Below are 18,987 nucleotides of genomic sequence, written 5' to 3'. Positions count from 1 at the left end.
GAAGAAGAGACAGCAAGAGAGAGGGAGAGGGAGAGAGAGAGAGAGAGCGAACGAGAGCTTTAGGACAACCATAAACCACACAAGCTCTCCTTCGACTCGGCCCATTTAGGCCCATTTAGACACAACACACTTGCAAGAGAGCGAGACTGAAGAGAACACAGTTATTGTTACTGCTCAACTGAGAAACAGACTGATGAAGGGAAAAAGTGTTAGAAGGAAGGAGTGATATGAAATGATCAGAGTCCCAACTTGTCTTTGCATAGTTTATCTGATCACTCTTTCAGATAGCATCTGTTATATCCTGCATTACCTAATCTCCTTGGCATCCCCCGTGTGTGTGTGTGTGTGAGCCTGGGAGTGTGTGTTCTGCTGCCTGACACTTGCTGAGAGGTCAGAGTTCTTTTGAGCAGCCGTCCAATTACGGGGGGCATGGTGTTACCGTAGAGATGAGAGAAAACTGTAATTGGATAATGACACATCAGGGTTGGAACCTGTCATTAGACACTTGCAAAGACACACATATGCACTTGGGGTGTGCACGTACACACAGATACACACCTGTGATTACAATCCTGCTGATCTATCATCAGCCTCCAGCAACAGAGCTGCAACGTTACACTTTCTCTCAATGCCTCTCACAAACACCTTCACAAACCCCTCATGTTCTAAAACACCAACATTTGTCAAAAATATAAACATGTTTTAATTTAATTTTTACTCCATATTATAAACATAGCTTTTTTTAAAGCTTCAACTTTTCTTAATGTGACAGCAACTGGTTGTGTTGTGGGTCTGTTTCTGGCCCGAGTCCTTACATTATGTAAACATAGTGCGTTTTAATGAGCCTGGGTCACCGTGGTCACTTCAAACACACTCAGCTTTTGGTGAAATAATGTGAGAGGCTCTAAACTTGTGAGCAACATCTCTGGGAGCAATCACTGGTCAGCTCCCAGTTTCCTCTCTTGGTTTCTTCAACATCATTACCATGGATGAGGGTCTTGCATAAGCCTCTCCAAACCAATGTGTAGGCTCGGGGGGTTGAGAGAGAGAGAGAGAGACAGGGAGGGAGTGCAGGCAAGAAAAAGGATGGGAGCGAAAAGAATTGAGAGAAAGGTGCTGGAAAGAGAAAGGGAAGATAATAGCAGAAAGGGGAGAGGCAGACAAGAAGGGGAAGAAAATGGGGGCGCAAAAAAAGACCAAGTGAGCAGGAGAGGCATTGAGGGAGGTGGGTAAGTTTTCTTTTGTGGTGGTTGGAGAGTGACAGGGGTGCCAATAGAGTGGCCAGCGATGACGGTCCCACTGGAGAATGCCGACTATGCCAGTGGAGTGGCACTAATGGAGCCAGAGAGGGGATGCAGTTGCCTGCCCCGGAGGGGGGATATTGTGCAACTGGACAAGGCGGCTTGACACGGAGCCAAGATGGAGGATTAGAGGGGAGGGGGGGAGGGAGGCACCCAGGGCAGAGAAAGACAGCCATGTTAGGTCTGCTGACTGATTGACACATACTGAACGCTTTCTGTCTTCCATTAGACTGGAGAGACTCAGGGAGCCCTCAGAGTTTCTCATTTTTTGTTCTCTCAATCAGACCAAAAAAGGTCAACTGCAAAAGTTTGAAGGCAGAGAACGAAGGTATAAACCCAACTTTACTTTACTCCAACTTCAGGTTTACAAGTAATAGGGCACATAGCTACATCAACACACCACAATGTTTGCCTTGGAGGAGAGGCTTGTCAGGGGCATAACACTACACTTCAAATCAGATCAGATTTTTGAGAGTTAAGCTAAGCATGCTTTTGCTATTCAGTGTTCCTTATTTAAACACAAATGAATATTATAGAGAAATCAGGTCTGAATGATAGTATGAACATCAATTTTACTTTCTACCAAAGCCATAACAACCCCCTGCATCTCTACATGGACTCATGCAAGCAGGGGTCAATATTGCTGAGTAGCTGTTTGTTTGATTGGGGCGAGTAGAGGAGCATTGCATGATGAATTGTCCTGATTACTCCATAATCCCTCCCATAATTCACTGGCCAGGCTGACTCATCCATCAATACGAGGCCAGGCCTGGATCCATACGTGCGGATAGACTAGAGAGACCAACCCCTGGAGAGAGAGATATACAGGGATCGACATCCTGCTGGTTTTTCACCAGTCCTTAGTTTGTGTTAGTAAGATAACACAGAGGCTAATGGCAATGAGAAGTGGAGGAAAAGTTGACATAAAACACAGCAAAGGAAGTAAAGAAGATGCATTATGATTATGCTGTTTTGTTGGGAGGTATTACCACACACTGTGACCCCTAATCACACACAAGCAACGTGAGGAAACGCTTTGATGATGAAGGAGACCTCACACACACACACACACACAGATTTATACACATTCTGCTGTCGTAACTACCTGCTTCCAGGTAAGCTCTTCCTGGCGTTGGTATAGGTATGTAACCCCCCTCCAAATAATCCACACTCAGGTTACGCGCACACACACACACACACACCTGGGCAGTTTTCCTTGACAGACTTGCTGGCTCCAGGCTTCAGGCTACCTGCCATCTACAGTAAGTACTGACATACCTCTCTCCTCTCCTTTGCACATGACTCTCCCCTCATCTCTCCTCCTACATTTCCCTCTGTCCCTCACGTTCTTCTGCTGCTTTGAATTTTTTTTTCATTTCACAGCTAGCTCACAATGAGAGAAGACACTTCTTTCTTCACCTCAGTAAATTCCTCCCTGCTCGTTTTTCCACACCATTTAAGAGAGCAAGCACATCTCTAATCTTTCCTTTAAATACCCTTCATTCATTCTGTCTGTATCCACCCCTCCTCCCCTTTCCCTCTGCCTGTCTGTTTTTCCAGGCGTAACTCTCACTCCTGGTGCAACTTGATGGGCAAAGCAGCACCATTCCTGCTGGCATGTCCATTATCCTGGATATCTCATTGGCTGACACTGATGTTTCCTGATCTTTAACCCCAGAAACCTGAACTTTGACTCTCAAACACCCTCAGCGACAGGTGATTAATGAAGCTGTATGCAGCACAAATGTAGCCACGATTGAACAAGAGATACTTTATTACAAAGAAAACTTTAAAGCTGTGGTGTGGAATATGACTTTGTGTAGTTTTATACATTTCTACTGCTGATTAAGTTTAAAATGTGGTGTCTGTGACATTCTTGTAGCTCTTCAGCTGAAGAGGAGAGCAACAATGGAGATAAAGCAGGCACCACAGCAGCAACGACAAACCACACATATAGCAAAAGGTGCCAGGATTGCAATACAACTATTACAATCTTAACAAAGGCAGAAGTTGCTGCTGCAGCTGGTGTTTAGATTGTAGCAGGTGGAGCTATTAGCAGACTCACAATTTGTGCTTTTTCTACTAAAACTGAAGGTAAAGCTCTTTGACACCAGCAACACACACACACACACACACACACACACACACACACACACACACACACACACACACACCCCGTCTGCACTCAACAAGTTAGCTCAAGCTGTGGTAGAAGTCAGGCAGGGCGTTTTCATATCTTTACATTCTGTCTGTATAACATAATCTTTTGTACTGGTGCCCTCATAATAATGCCAGTTGAGCTTTGGCAAGCCCTCTCCGAATTGCTTGAGAATGAATTACTGCATTGTGTTGGGATCTGAATGGCCAAATCACTACTTAGGAATGAGTGGCCTTGAGCAATTCAGATAGGCAGTCATGTGATTCATATGATGGCAAGCGAGTGAGTCACTGACACTCAACACCTCGACGCTGTTGTAACTGTGGGTTCGTGCTCCGTGTGATTTATAGTGTGTACATGGATTACATGGGAATAAATGAACACATACAGTCGAGTCAAGAAAGACAAATAATAAAAAAAAATCACTATTTTCTGTTCGGCTGGAGACGATGTGTGAGATCCAAGAGTCCTAATGAAAACATTTCTTAGATAATATGTCTTTGTATAAGTTGAAAAGAACTTAATGCGTGTGTGAGAGACAGCTTTGATATCTATTAAAGTGCATTCAGAAAAAACAGGAGGGGGCAGGAAATATTGCTGAATGGTAAAGAGATGTGTTTGTTTCACTGTTTGTAAAAGAAAAAAGAGAGAGAAGACGGAGACTGAGGCCCATCCACAAGTGCCTCGGGCTGCAGAGTCTTAACTTCATTTCCTTGGACAGATATAATGGCAGACATTTGCATATCACATGTACACAAAATCAACGGCCAACTGTTTTCTCATTGAAAACACAGCAACAGATACTGATCTTGGTTTTTGTAAAACAAAACAAAGTCAGAATAAACTTTGATGTTTTTATTTACAATCACTCAAGCGATTCACAGTTTTTTATCCACTGGCTGCTCAATTAATCATTTTATCCATGTTCCTTTTCTGCCATGTTTGTTTTAATTAGAAGATATGTGTAGTCTTATGATGACAACAGCCAAAACATAACATTTTAACTTTAATTAAATCTTTGTATAAACAAACTGTTTTATATATGAGGGGATTAATGGGAGAGAAAAGAAGAAATCTGTAGTCCTTCATTTTTACCAAGATATTTCAATTAGTTTTAATTTCAAAAAAATTGAAAACAGTGTCAAATAAAGGTGACACATTCTGTTAACTAATTGTAAAGGAGCAAAAATGTCCCTCTGAAATGTGTACAAATAGAAATACCTTCGAACTGTCGAACATGTCAATATGATTTTTGTGAATGAGTTGGAGACTTCCTCCCCCTTGTTCCTATAAATCACCTCCTGCTCAGATCTCCTGACTGAACATTCTTCACCTTTGACCTCTGCTAAGCCCAGAGGTCATCGTCACTGTGGCAACTAAAACTTAAAAAAAAAAAAAATTTACTCAGAGAAATTTCATTTTCTCTACCTCTGACCCCTCTTCCTTTTCCTTTCTCCTCCTCCTCCTCTGTAGTTAACAACCAGCACGCTGGGAAAGCCCACATCTCCACTTTTGTGCAACTATTGTGCTCAGCCTGTCGTCTCAGCTGAGCTGGTGTGTGTCTGTGTGTGTGTGTGTGTCTGTGTGTGCAGCAGGGTTAAGCTCTCACAGAAGACAAAGCCACAACCTTCAAGGCTGCTAAGCAACAATGCCGCCTGGTAAAGCCTCATCAGGGCACCGTTTAGCGGAGGATTAGAGACTATTACACACACATAAACACACACCCAAAACGTATCCTCATCAGCTCATTAATTCAAACCCTCGCTTTAACACTATGTGTGTGTGCAAGACCTGAAGTTCACTCATTTTCCACCTTTCCTTCAATGTGTGTGTGATGACAGAAGTAGCTACAACTAACTCCATTCTTCTGCTCACACACAGAAACACACGGCTTTCTTCGTTTCTCTGCTTGCTCCTGAACGCACCTGTTTGGATGAATGTTTTCAATCTGTGTCCAAAAGTTTTTTACACCTGGCTGAAGTACAGGAAACAAAAATGTCAGGAATGGAAGAGGAAACGTATGAAGGAGATAAAAAGGAGATGTTTTTTAATGTATAGTATGGATTTTTTGGGTAATCGCTCTCTTATCCACGACTAAATGTCTAAGAATCTGAACAAATGTAAAACAAATCTGTCTATTTGTTGAATACATATTCTTAATTTTAACAAAACAAACAGAAGTTCCAGTGAGGAGTTATGAATTATTTCTGATAAACAAAAATCTCATTGCAGATTTAACAGTTGCCAGGAATGCTGTTCTGATAAGTGAGGGGTGGTTGTGCACAATTATAATAATGAGATGCAGTGTTTGGGTCATTATAGCTAATTTAACCCTCATGATGATGAAGACCTTCATCACTCTCTCTGGGTTAAATTTGCTTAAATAGGGTGCTTGTTTAATCACGTCGCTTCCTGTCTGACCTGTTAAACTGCTGTTGAGGCGGTTTTAGGCCAATCAGTGAAAACAACATCCACACATAAATACAAACACTGCCACGTCAATCCAGCCTCAAACTCCAGAATAATCTTTAACTGTGGAAGCAGAGTCCCATTCTCTTATCCTCCCATCACCCCCATCCCTTCATCAACTCCTCTTTCATCTCTGCCTCTTTCATCTCACTACTGATTTCTGTCCAGCAAAGAGAGGGCGAGCTGGCAGAGGGGGAAGAGAGAGCAGAGGCAAAACTGATGCACTGTATCCATCTGCACCTTTAAGCAAAACACAAAGGCTGTTCAATGTTTGTAAAACACACTGAAACCAGCAGGACAGTGAGGCTGTCAGCATAATGTACCACTTATTAAATCATACAGTTATATGGGAACAGAAAAAAAACATAAGTTCATGCAAATGTAATAAAAGAACTAAAACAGCATCAGGAGACTCCACTTATATTGCTTTAAATGGGAGTAAAGAAAGTGTGCATTCAGGATAAAACATGATGAAGGCACTGTTGGGCTGACAGCATGCCAAAGATCTGTGGGGATATATTCATAAATATGTTTTGCTTCTAGAAGCTGAATGTGTGGTCTATAAACTAGCAGCAGCACAGAAAGGAGCAGTGTGCTGTTCTTACTTGGTGTTTTTATTTACTGAAAATAGAGCCGCTCTCAGTGTTTCTTTCTGTCATTTATGTAATTAAACCGATTTATTAATATAATATTTTAATGAAAGGAAGGACAATTATAATTCATATTTATAAGTTGTTATGTTTTATATTTTCATGGATAAAAAACAATTATGGTTCATTATTTTAGTTTTTATATGCCATTATAGCCTTTAAAAAAATGACTGAAAGCAAAACCGAAAAAGAGCGACACAAAATAAAATAAACTGGTCCTATAAAGGTGAAAGTGTCTATAGATGTGTGTAATCTCATCTCTCGGGTCACGCCGTGCTTCCTTTGGCTCAGGTAACTCTTGGTTTTTGTGCAGGGCGAGGGGACTTTACTGGCCCATCATGTTTTTACAGAGTCCTTCTAATGAAGTGGTTCTGTTTGATCCGCTGTTCAAAGTGTCCTGTTGCTCTTCTCTGTCTCTCAGAACAAACAGTCACAGCTGTGTTACTGCGGTGTGGATACAGTGATCAACAATAGGGCCAAAGAAACAGACTCTCTCTCTCTCTGTGTGTGTGTGTGTGTGTGTGTCTGACAGAGTTTTTTGAGGATTTGCCCACCACATGGTGCCTCCAGATTTGTGTCTCTGTAACCTAATAGAGTCTGGGCCCTGGGGTGTTGGTGAAGGCTGCGAGTGCATGTAAAGTGGGAGGTAAGGGGTGTGGACACAGGTGTTGTAAATGACAATGAGGACAATTTTTGTATAAAATCTCAAAATTACTGTGTTTTGTGTTTATTTGTACGGTAAGCTATTTATGTGACGAGTTGTGCCATAATCTGCATATATATTTTAGAAAGTTCTGCTTAATCTCCTAACTGTGATAGCACCATCCTTTAATAATTTTATTTTATACATCAAAACACCACAATAATTATAAGTAGTTATGTTTATATTTGAACTTCCTCCATAGCTTGCAAAGTATCTGGTTATGTATTTACATCATGGACCAGAATGGACAGCCATGCCCTGCAGTACAGGGTGTGTCTTAGAGCTAAAAGGGCAGAAAAGCTTGTTGCAGAATGAAGGAAATTGTGTTGTTAATAAATAAAAATCACAGATACGAACTCAAGTCGTTGGCATGAATCCTATTATTCCAATCATGCATAATATGAGATTTATGTGTTTTTTTTTTCCTGCGTCAAATACGTCACACTTAGTGATTGCTAAACAAGCATTTAGTTCAAGGACATATATCACACCTGACATCTGACCATTTTAATTTAGCCCCAAACCACTGTTATGTGCACACACATACAGTGAATACTGTACTTACAGACACCACACACACACACTTGCACAGATTTTCCAACAAAAAAAAATAATAACAGTGAAAACACCATTTTCATAATAGCAGGTTGAGCAAGTGTTCATTTATAGCTGCACTGTTCCTGCACTGGTCAAGTTAGCACATACCTACTGCCCTCAGTTTAAAAACCTAGCAAGTATCCACTTCAGAGGTTCTCACAGCTTTTTTGCTGGGATTTCTAAAAATAAAACCACACTGTGGGGTGGGGGTGGGGGGTTGTGTAGGTGTTGACACATGACTTCATATTGAGCAAATACACCAACCTATTGATCCAGTCATTCATGCTCAATGACTTCCATACATTTGGCAAAACTTGTTTTTTTTTATTTTATTTTTAACTTTATTAATACTGAATAGTGAATAGAGTGTGCGGCCGACACAGGACCCTCTAAACACTGACATTTTCACAGGCACACACACTGAAGCAGCTCATCGCAGACGAGCTGAGCAGAGAGCAGTATATCCATGTTGTATTTTTACCTCGGCCCACATGCTGAGCAAAATGCCAACTCTTGGCCTTGAGAAACATATACACTCAAACAGACACACACTTCCAGAAATGCACATGCAGACACACACACACACGCTTAGACACAACACAGGTCAAGCCCAGCCAACCACCATCGCAACCACAGAACATAAACAACTTTCACACACTCCGTGAATCATCTGAGCGTTTCAATATTGTTTTAGATAAATATATTCAGCCACACGTATAAATATATGTAACCATAATTATTCCCTGGGACCACAAACGGCCATGACGGGAAGTTAGTTCCCACAGTTTTAGCAGCGTTGCAGCCCAGCCCAGAAGACTGCTGGAAATCCAGAGATTGGTTTGCTGCACAGGCGACGGGGGTTGTAAGTGAAGCGTGGAAGGTGCTTGATGACAACAAACAGCGGTTTGCTGGTTCGAATGCAAACATTTATGTTCTGTAACTAAAAGTGTTTTCTGCCTGTGAAACACAAAGCGTAACTTCAGAAGAGAAACCTGTTTCCATATATCGCAGCTTAAACCTCCTGTGGTCACTCTCTCTCCTCCATCCTCTCTATCTCTCTCTCTCTCTCACACACACACACACACCTCTCTCCCAGTGGGCAGCAGCTGTTGGAGTGCTAATCTCCATTAGCTACTGAACTGGCTTGTATGGAGAGAACCATGTAAAAACTCTCTCACTCCTCTCACTCCTTCATCCAAGTGAAACACTGAGGCTTCGCCATACAGAAAACCAGACATTTTCCCATCTGTACTGTGACATGTCTCCATATCATCGTGAATTATAGTCAACGTCCGGCACAAGTTTGTGGTGACACACACAAAGCGCCACCATTATACATCAACAGTTTGCCTTCTGTTGAAATGCAACACACAACTGCACAATACAAAGAAAATGAGAGATGGATATGAAAACACAACTTACAGTCTGTAAAGTTTCGCTGTTCCCAGGAAAAGCAGCTCAGGAAAGACAGCCAGATTATTCCGATTCAGGCGCCTGTAAAAACACAACAACATAAATTAGGGAATAAACTCTACATAACTCCATCCAAACAGTGTGGGTAAAGCAGTTACAAACATATATAATTAACATGTTAAAGTGGGATTTGTGTTTCTTGACCACCAGATCAAACTGTTATGTTATTTTGACTGTGATGTAATTTGAATGGTGATTGAGGAAACCTTTTCAAACGTGTTTACGGATGGATACGCAAAAAAAAGGTTATCCACGATTTAAAGGGGTACAACATGGCTGCCAGGCAAACAGTGAAGTAGAGACGGATGAAGGGGGAAAGCAGGGGGGAGGAAGACGAGGGAAGGGGTTCTGATGAAGGAGGGGGTGGTGGGGTGGAGAGGCATTTTACCACAAAGAAGGAGGAGAGTAGACGATGTGGGAAAAACAAACAGGCAGTCTGGCCGGGCTACCGAATGTGTGAAAAGGACCCCACTGAGTAAACAAGGCCCTCACAGGAGAGGAACTCACAACAACCCATCATCACACCACACACACACTCACAAACAGAAGAGTAGAGAGAAACTCGGGTGAGTTTAATAATCTGGGTGCGATCATTTAACCCTGGTTGAGTGGAGTGAAGAGGTTTGTGTGCCAGTGTATGTTTGTGTGTATGTGGTTGTGCCTTGATGTGAGTCAGAGAAGAGCGAGGCAACACAGTGACACAATGAGAGACAGGCTGCTGAAACAGTTTAACCTCGACACACACACACACACACACATTGACAAGTGTGGAGACGGATGCTGTGCTGGCTGCTACGTGGACAGGAAAGAAGAGAGGGAGAGAAAAAAAAGGGATTTCTAATAAGAAAAGTGCCGTTCTGACTAACAACCTACAATTAGCATGATTCACACATACAGACCTTTATGAAGCCTAGGAAAGAAATTTGGTTCGACTCCATTGAAAAACTTCCTCCCATCCATTCTCTCATTGACTTTTTTTTCCTTCTAACCCTCGTCTCTCACCTCTTTTCACTTCACTAGAAGCCGCTGTGGGCTCTCCTTAAATAACGTCACCCCTCCTGTGTCCATCTTCCACCCACAAGTGCACAAATATATGAGCGTGCCCGCGCACATGCACGCACATTCACACTCCACAGTTACATCAGAGGCTGTTTAAATATTTAACGTCCCACCGAAATGATGTTTCTAAATTATTCACTGCTCTTCCGTTAACGCGGGCTCTGGCTAAGAGCCCCACATGGTCCCTTACTGAGAGAGAGGCCTACTCCCCCCACCCCTGCAGGTCCTGCCCAGCCACGAGCACCCGTTAGTGGGCTAGACATCCCCCTGAGAGAGTGCACGGACTAGTGCTGGAGGTGGGGAGGAGAAGCGATGCCAGAGAGGTGGTATGAGCTCATCCTCTTAAAATAGATGCAATGCTGTCAGACTAGGAAACTCAGAAAATGAAGTAAAGACACAGAGATCAAATCCACACTAACTGGGAGGCATCAGAGTGTTCATTAAATAAAGTCTTAATATGACATCATATCCTGCTTGTTTAAGACCCATGTTACATGGAATAGGTTAAAGTTAACTCATGATTTGTTTTAACTGTACTGGTTCAAATTCATTGTCATTATAATACTGTTATTTGTGTGTTTCTTATGGACAATACTGATTGAAAAAAAAGTCAGATTAGGATTATCAATGCAGTGAAATAGACACTCAAAGAGTCATACCTTAAGTAGTTTGCCACAATGGAAGCAGCCATTACTTTCAAGTTTTCAAGTTTAATGCATGTTGCCATGCTTGTCATTATTTATTTGAAGTAGCACGACAATGTAGGTAAGAATGTGATATTGGACAAATGTAGTGTTTTGATTTAGCTGTACATGTGCGATGTGCTTCTTAACATTCTCACTTCTTGTTTGTTTTATTTTTGTTTCTAAGTATCATGAATTTATAGCCTGAGCTAGTGTGCACTGCCTGTCCCTCGATGGGTCTTTGTAGACCTGAAAGAATGTTGCCTTTATCTTTTGCACGTGTGTGTGTGTGTGTGTGCATGCTCATACTGTAAACAGCCTCTGAGTATTTTCACAGTCATGTCTCATTAGTCAGAGTTTGGCTGAAAGTGAATGAAGAGCGAGTAGCCAGTAGTCTGAGGTGTGAGAGTCGCTCCAACAAGCTAATGTCATACTGCAGCGTGGTGATAATCCCTGCAGTCATAAACAGATGCTAGTGGGCCACAAACCACAGAGTAAACACATACACATTTTCACAAACATGCGCAGAGTGCCAAATCAGTGAATAGAAATGTAAAAGCCACACACACACGGCCCTAACACCTCAGACCTGTGATGTGTAATACTGCAGGCTTGCAGACTCTGGCTGAGAAGAAAATAACAAACCACCCCTGTAACCAATTATTACACCTCATTGCTGCTGCTGCCATAATACACATTTTGTACTAACAATCACTCACATACACATCAAAGTTATAACACAAACCTGGTGGATATTTTCATGACCCTGAAGAATCTGTCTTCACTTCAAAACCACTTCAGACTGACCAGTGTGTGTGTGTGTGTGGTTCAACAGTTCATGTTTTCGATTCACAGCCAGACCATCAGTAGTGAGCCAAGATCCATTAACCACCACAGATTTACACTCTCTAATCTGATCTGCTCACTAATGAAAGATACCATCTCTGCTTCAAACTACAAACCACAGAAATCCAATCTTATCACCTGCGCACTAAATTCCTGCGCTATCCACTAGAAATCATCACATTCAGCAAGATTGAAGGAACTTTTCCTCTTAACTTTGGGGAACTGGTGTTTACCAACAAACACAACAAATGCTGGCTTGCAGAGCGGACTCGGGGAAAATCTATCTCGAATGACTTCTTTAGACAGAACTGCTGTAGTGAAAATGGCTTTGTGTCTTCAGAGAACAGATAATTTCAAGCTCTGCTGCTCAGAAAAAAATAAAAAAAAATGTTTGAAACTTTGCCCTGAAATGATCAGCGAGGACAATGTTATCACTCACAGGCTGTGGAGCTAATCATTTAGCACTAATCCAGAGCTTTTCTTTTAAAATCTATATCCCATCTCCAATCACTGTTCCAATTATCTGTTGCTTTTCAGATTGCCCACATATTACAACACAATGATTTGGTCTTATAGGTGTCATTATCTCATTTGTAGTCACTGTTGATAGACACGTCTTATTGCCTGTAATCATTTGTACAGTTATTTATCACTTTAAAAAATGATCTTTGATAATGTGATCACTCAATTACAGGCCAATTATCTTAGGCTTTATCTGGCTGCTGTTCTCTGAAATCACTGTCTCAGTACATGTAATTACTGTTTGGTTCTCACTGCATGTCTGTGGCTGTTATCGTCGTCAGTCTCACACACTTTGAATTGGATTGGGGCTATAAACCAGTCAAATGTGAGTGGAGGATAAGAGGATCAGGAACTCCTCTCTTTCCTATTCTGCACCCACGGGGCAAGAGAAGAATGTATGACATTCCTATATGCACAGGACAATAGGGGGAGAGAGAGAGAGAGGGAGAGAGACAGCCAGATGGGTGAGTGAGGAGGAAAAACAGGAGGAGAGGGTAAAGAATGAATGAAAGACAGAAGCACGAGTGAGCTTGAGGGCCACAGAATCAGGATAAAACCAGTACTGACAGTGCAGCCTTCCATAAGTGAATGCGCATACATGAGTGTGTCTATGTGCATGTGTGTGTTGTGACATGCCTATCTCCTCCACACCTCCTCCAACCACCTACCCCCCTCATCCACACCCACACCCCCTACCTCAGGCTTCTGCCCCACACCTGACCCAGCCCTGCCCGGCCCTGCAGGGCCTGTCGCAAAAAAAAAAATGAGAGAAGAAGAAGAAGGGGAACCGTTTTCTACCCCCATGGGGGGCAGTCACTGTGGATCAGTCAGCTCAGCTTAGGGCCCTCTCCTCTGGGCAGTGGTACCCAGCAGGCCCCCTCCAGCCCCTAAAAGGACGGAGGCCTTTGAAATGAGCCCCCCAGACTCCAGACTCCAGAGATGGGCCTTTGTCTGGCAGCTGTGGGGGGGCATTGATGACTGACTCCATCTTTGTGTTTGTGAACATGCACGCTCGAGACGCTAAATTGTAGTTGAACACTCTCGTGAGGAAAACAGAGGACAGCCATGTTGTGTCAGAAAGTTAGCTGCTGTCAAATGTGATTGTTGCTCAGACAACAAAAAGCAGCTGACTTTATTTGCTACAGATTGTGTATGATGCATTCTGATTTACTGTGTGTATGTTATCAGATGGTATCTACTAGCCTTATCTTTATAGTAAGGGTAATCACCACCAAACTGGTAAATCCAGACCGTACACAGTTAAATTTTGTCTTCAGCCCAGGACAGGAATTCCCAGAACTGCTTAGCTGGACAGAGCCAGCGTTGGTTGCATGAGAAACACTAGCAGAGTCCCTATAGTGGCCCGTTAAGCTTCTTCCTCTGTCAACAAAGTGCTTCTTTAGAACAGCGGAGAGAAGAGAAAAACCAGGCATGACAGGACAGAGAAGAGAGCATCTGAGGAGTCATGATATCAGAGAGATTAACTACCATCTTTTGATTTTCTGTTGTGTGTGTGTACAGGTAGATATTGCTGTGTGTATGCTTTCTGTAAACAAGTGTGTAAGCAGACTGGGTTTTTTTATGTGACTTTAATTAAAAGCTTGTCGCTAAGCTTCCTCACGCTCGGTCACAGTCTGCTGCATTCCAGTGTGTCATTGGTTCTCGGTCAGGCCGCATAACACAAACACACACAGGCCTATGTACACAGAGGTGATTTAAATGGATCTGTTAAACTATAGTGAAATATGACATTCTGGCTGGTCAAATATTCATTAAAGATTAGAGAAAACATTTTAACCTTCACAAAGGACCACCAAGACAGACAAGCCATAACAACCTTAGACTATATGACGCTGACTTGGCATTACAACATCCTCTGGCTGTTCTTCATTCACTGCCCTGTGACACTCTAAATGTTAACCAAACCAAAGGAAGACTTTGCATAAATGAGTGCAGAAGCATGATGAGTGATTCCATGAAGGACACGAGTATCACAGATTGGAATCATATCACAATGTGTGAATGCTGATTTACAGGTTTGGCAATTAAGTCCCAATAGTGGAGCCAGATAATTTGTTACACCAAATAATTTGGAAAAATTATCCAAGATGAGCCATTTCCCGGAAAAAAAAATGTCAAGTGATTAGATGAAGAATCAGTCTGTACATCTTTACTAAAATGCTATTGTCACAGCCATGTATAAGCTGCTGCTTCCTCACAGTCTGCATATTTTCACAAGCCACTGTTTGGACACATCATGGTCTCATGAATGTACAAACACTGTGTCAAAGTTATGAAGTCATTTAGGATAGTTTTCACATTGTGTATTATGTTACTCACAGCTACAAACCAAGCAGTCCAGAAGGATGCAGAGTGGCTGATGTACCCCTCTAAACCAATACTGTATGCTTGTTCCTCCGACATATTCTCACGCCCTGTTTTTGTTAAGTATGTATGTATTTGTATGCATGATCAGGCACCTAAAAGTGGGAAGAAATAACAACATAATGGTGTTACTTACAGTCTCTCCAGTTCCTTTAGGTCCTGGAAGGCTCCTCTCTCAATTGTGGTGATTTTGTTCTCTGTTAACTGCCTGAGAGAGAAACACCAAGTAAGAGTGAGACTATGAGAACTGGACAGACAAAAAAAATACAGGAGAAGAGGTAGGGTAGAAAAAAAAGAAAGGGTGATAGAGACAGAGCGTGAGAGCTGACAGAGTGATTTGTGTAATGAAACCATGAGAGGCCGAAGAAAAGGAGAATGACGGCTGGATGAGGCCGCAGATAAGAGAGGGAAGAGGAAGAAGAGGAGAGAGAGTGAGATAGGGCACAAGAGAGGCAAAGAAATCGACACTAGAGAGGAGAGGGAGGCAGAGATGGAGAAGATAGGAGGAAGAGGGTGTGAAAAAAAAAGAAAAACAGACTGGTGGAGATGGAGAGTGATAGAATGTTGAAACAGCACGAGAGAGAGAGGGAGAGAAGACAATCAGCAGTGGGTCGATAGAGCCGCAGAATTGACTTTAAAACTGGCCCATCAGTTGGACAGCGACTCATCTATCATCCAATTTACCCTCTATCTAACCACATAGCTGTGACTACTCATTCACTTACACTAGCACAACTCCACTAAGATCACTGTGCTGACCGACAACACACACACACACACAATGTTTATAGGCTGAGTGCAGAGAGCTCAGCATCAACAGGAATGAATGTTCTGATTGCTTTCCCCTTTTTCTAATTTCTTGATAAAACCTCTGATCCACCAGAAAGTTAGAACCTGAAAAACTGAAAGATTGTATTGGAAAAATGACACAATAATAACAAAATGACTTTCCAATAAATTGACAAGTTGTTACAGGTCTAATTTAAAATTCAAAATTGTGTGTCAGGAAATAACTTAAGTGGAGACTGGTTAACACACACACACACACACACACACACACACACACACACACACAATTAAGGGTATAATCTCTTGAGGAATTCCAACAATGTGTATTCCCTGCCATTCACTTGAATGGCGTGTGCACACACACACACAATATGAGCAGGCTATCCCTGTCCCTGCTGGTGCAGAAGAACTCTTAACCTGGATTCATCCCAGGTGAGAAACCTGTTCCTACTTGACTCTCTCCTTCCCTCACCTTTCCTTTCCTTCCAGCCTTCCCTCCCTTCCAGCAGCTGCATTCCTCCCCTCCGCGTTTACACCTAATGACCGCTATCTCTTTCCCTTTTTGCCCTCCATCACTTCCTCGCCAGCGCGTTAATCACTCCAGCACATGGGCCCCGGGGCCCGGTGGTTAAAATAAGCCCCCTCCTGACACTTCCACTGGCAGATTAACACGACAACATTAACAGGTGCCACCGCCAATTCTGTTTGGACGCACACAGAGGGCTCAATGGATCCACCGCTTCTTCCCACCACTGGATGCAGTGCTGCATGCGGCAACTCAGGTCTGATGCTGAATCGGACACAATTAACTGTGTGTGATGAAGGGGGAGGGAAGCTGTCGGGAATGCAATGCAAGGTGCTGCTTGTCAGGTCTGTGTGTGAGGATGGTATTGTTTTTTCTTGTGTGTGTGTTTTTTTTCTTTTGTGTCTGGGGGCAGAATAAAGAAACAAAATAGATTCACTTACAGCACTCTCAGATGTCTCAATCCTGCAAAATCCGCCTTGGTGATTTTAGTGAGATTGTTTGCATTCAGGTCCCTGGACAGAGAAATGGTTAGAGTGTGGGTACATAAGAAATGATAGACTACTTTATTAAAAGAAGGCAATGTGAGCAAGTCTACAGAAAGGCTTTTTTGTTGAAACTTGGTGTGCCGTATCCAATGCACAATGTCATCTGAGCGTCAGAGAAACTGAGAGCTGTATAGCGGCTGCGCTATACTGGGCAAATGTTAATTTCATCAAGGGGTCTCTGCCTGATAAAAAAAAAATACGGCCTGTTTAACTCAGCCCACTTGTCCAAATCCGTTTTTGATTAACTTGCTGGTCTCCAGACAAACCGATGTGGTCTACGGAGGCTGCGCTGGTGCAACAGTGCGAAACCACCAACACAACCACAGCAGCCCCTAACTTCAGCTGCGCAATCAGCACTGACGAGTCCCCCACATTACACAGGGAGCAGTAAGAAGTCTGGCGTTTTTATAATTTAGATGCTAAATTGACATTTACATCAGGCAGATTAGGCGATATTTACAGAGCCTGTTCCGCACGCTGGATCAGATAGAAAGCTCTGCGCAACTAAAGACGAGATCCCCAGGGGAAGAAAATCCTCCGAGCATTCAGCAAGGGACTTACAGGACTCATTAAATCGTAGGAATATTATGTGATCATAACAACTGGAGCTGGTGTAATATTCTCCAACACACATAAAGGCTTTAACATGTAAAAAGTTGTGACAAAATATGAGAAAAACTCTTAAGTCTTCGAACGACTGTAGGGGAAACAATATTGTTTCAGAAGTCAACAGGGTCAAATCTTTTTATTAAACACGTTCAAAAAATACGTCACATTTTTCTGACTTTCCCTCTTAAACGTGTCCCTGATAGAAATCGCAGCCCGGTACTTACAGTCTCTCCGTGTTGCGGGGTATGTTCCTGGGCACGCTGCGAAGTCCTTGGCCGTGACAGTCCACTGTAGTCCCGGTGCAGGAGCACTGAGTCGGACAGGGCTGGCCGTTCGTTCCACTGGACAGGACCAGGACCAGAACAGTCAGCAGCAGCCGCAGCACGGTCGCCGGGGAGCGGCCAGGGCCAACGGGACACAAAACTCCCACCATCACTGCGGCAAGTGGGGGGCCAATATGAGACCCACAAATCACAGAGAAAACACAGGCGTTACAAACGTAAGCCCCGAAATCCCTGTCGGTGTCCACCAAACTCTGCACGCAGCGGGATGTTTTCCTCTGTTTTCCTTGTCCTCCCTTGACAGGCGTGTGTTTCTGAAATGTCTCGCTCTGAATTTACATTGGGGTCCTCTTAGAAGGGGCTCAGTGTATGAGGGTTGTGAACCAGGACTTTGGTCCCCCTGGGCAGGTCAACGAGGCGGTGGACCGGCTCTGTGGCTGCGCTACAGGGGCTCAAACTTCCACATGTCCCCGGCATGCGGTGTCCAAATCCCTCCGGTGTGTGTTGTGTCTGTGAATGTAAATGTGTGTGCGCAGAGGCAAGCCAGTGAAACACCTCGATCCTTGATCTGTTTCAAAGAAACACACACACTCTCTCTCTCTCTCTCTCACACACACACACTTTGTGCATACGCACACACACTCTCCAGGTAAGGCTGTCTCGGTTTATTAATTCACAACACGCGTCCGGCGAGGAATCAGCGGCAACGCTTTCCAAAAAAAAAAAAAAAGCTCAGCAGAGGTCACCAGCTGGAGAAATATTGATTCCGATAATATATCAATTGCCGGTCAGTGTAGAGGGTGCAGCAGATGTGAGGGACAAAACCCGTGAAAGACCAGCGCGCAATACTATAATCCAACTCTGCGTGGTGCGTCAAAGCGCTGCTCCCGAGAGTGTGTGAGGGAGAGAGCGAAACGAGGAGAGAGAGAGAGAGAGAGAGAGAGAGAGAGAGAGACGGGAGCGGGCACGTCTGCTACTGCGTCTGTCCACACACACACACACACACACACTGTCTCTCGCTCCCTCTCTCGTTTTCCCCCAGGACAGCAGCAGGTTTCTAACTGGCCGTCAGTCAGACAGCAACAGTTTGACCTCAGAAGGGGACTCTCGTTCTCACTGCAGTGTCCCGGTCACCCAATGCCTTATTTAGCTGGCCTCAGGAAGGCGACAGAGCTTCTGAAACAGAAAGAAGCACTGATCATTGAGAGCAGCATTTGTTTTTCTGCACTTAATCGTTCAGTCTCCACATAAATATTACAGACAGGCTAAGCAAAAAAGTTGCTTCTGAAGCTAACATTTATACATGCAGATATTTATTAATGTGTGCCCCCCCCACACTTCTTCACCTGCTGCCCTAAAGGATGCCCATACACTGTATGCATAATCTGCTG

General features: G+C 43.3%; 1 protein-coding gene across 5 annotated transcripts in view; it reads right to left on the bottom strand.

Moving 5' to 3' along the window:
* The window catches only part of slit2 (slit homolog 2 (Drosophila)), a 71,472-nt gene extending 52,876 nt beyond the window's left edge, over positions 1-18,596 (bottom strand). For all 5 annotated transcript variants that reach the window (XM_028410726.1, XM_028411053.1, XM_028410886.1 and 2 more), the window contains exons 1-4: positions 17,540-18,596; positions 16,602-16,673; positions 14,983-15,054; positions 9,301-9,372 (exon numbers count right to left, since the gene is read on the bottom strand). In XM_028410726.1, coding sequence (XP_028266527.1) covers positions 9,301-9,372; positions 14,983-15,054; positions 16,602-16,673; positions 17,540-17,748 — 425 coding nt within the window. In that variant the 5' untranslated portion in view covers positions 17,749-18,596. The remainder of the gene's footprint in view (positions 1-9,300; positions 9,373-14,982; positions 15,055-16,601; positions 16,674-17,539) is intronic.
* Between the last annotated feature and the right edge of the window lie 391 nt (positions 18,597-18,987).

Source organism: Parambassis ranga, chromosome 1 (genome assembly GCF_900634625.1).
Source record: "Parambassis ranga chromosome 1, fParRan2.1, whole genome shotgun sequence".
NCBI lineage: Eukaryota > Metazoa > Chordata > Actinopteri > Ambassidae > Parambassis > Parambassis ranga.
This window is presented reverse-complemented; position numbering and strand designations above follow the sequence as displayed.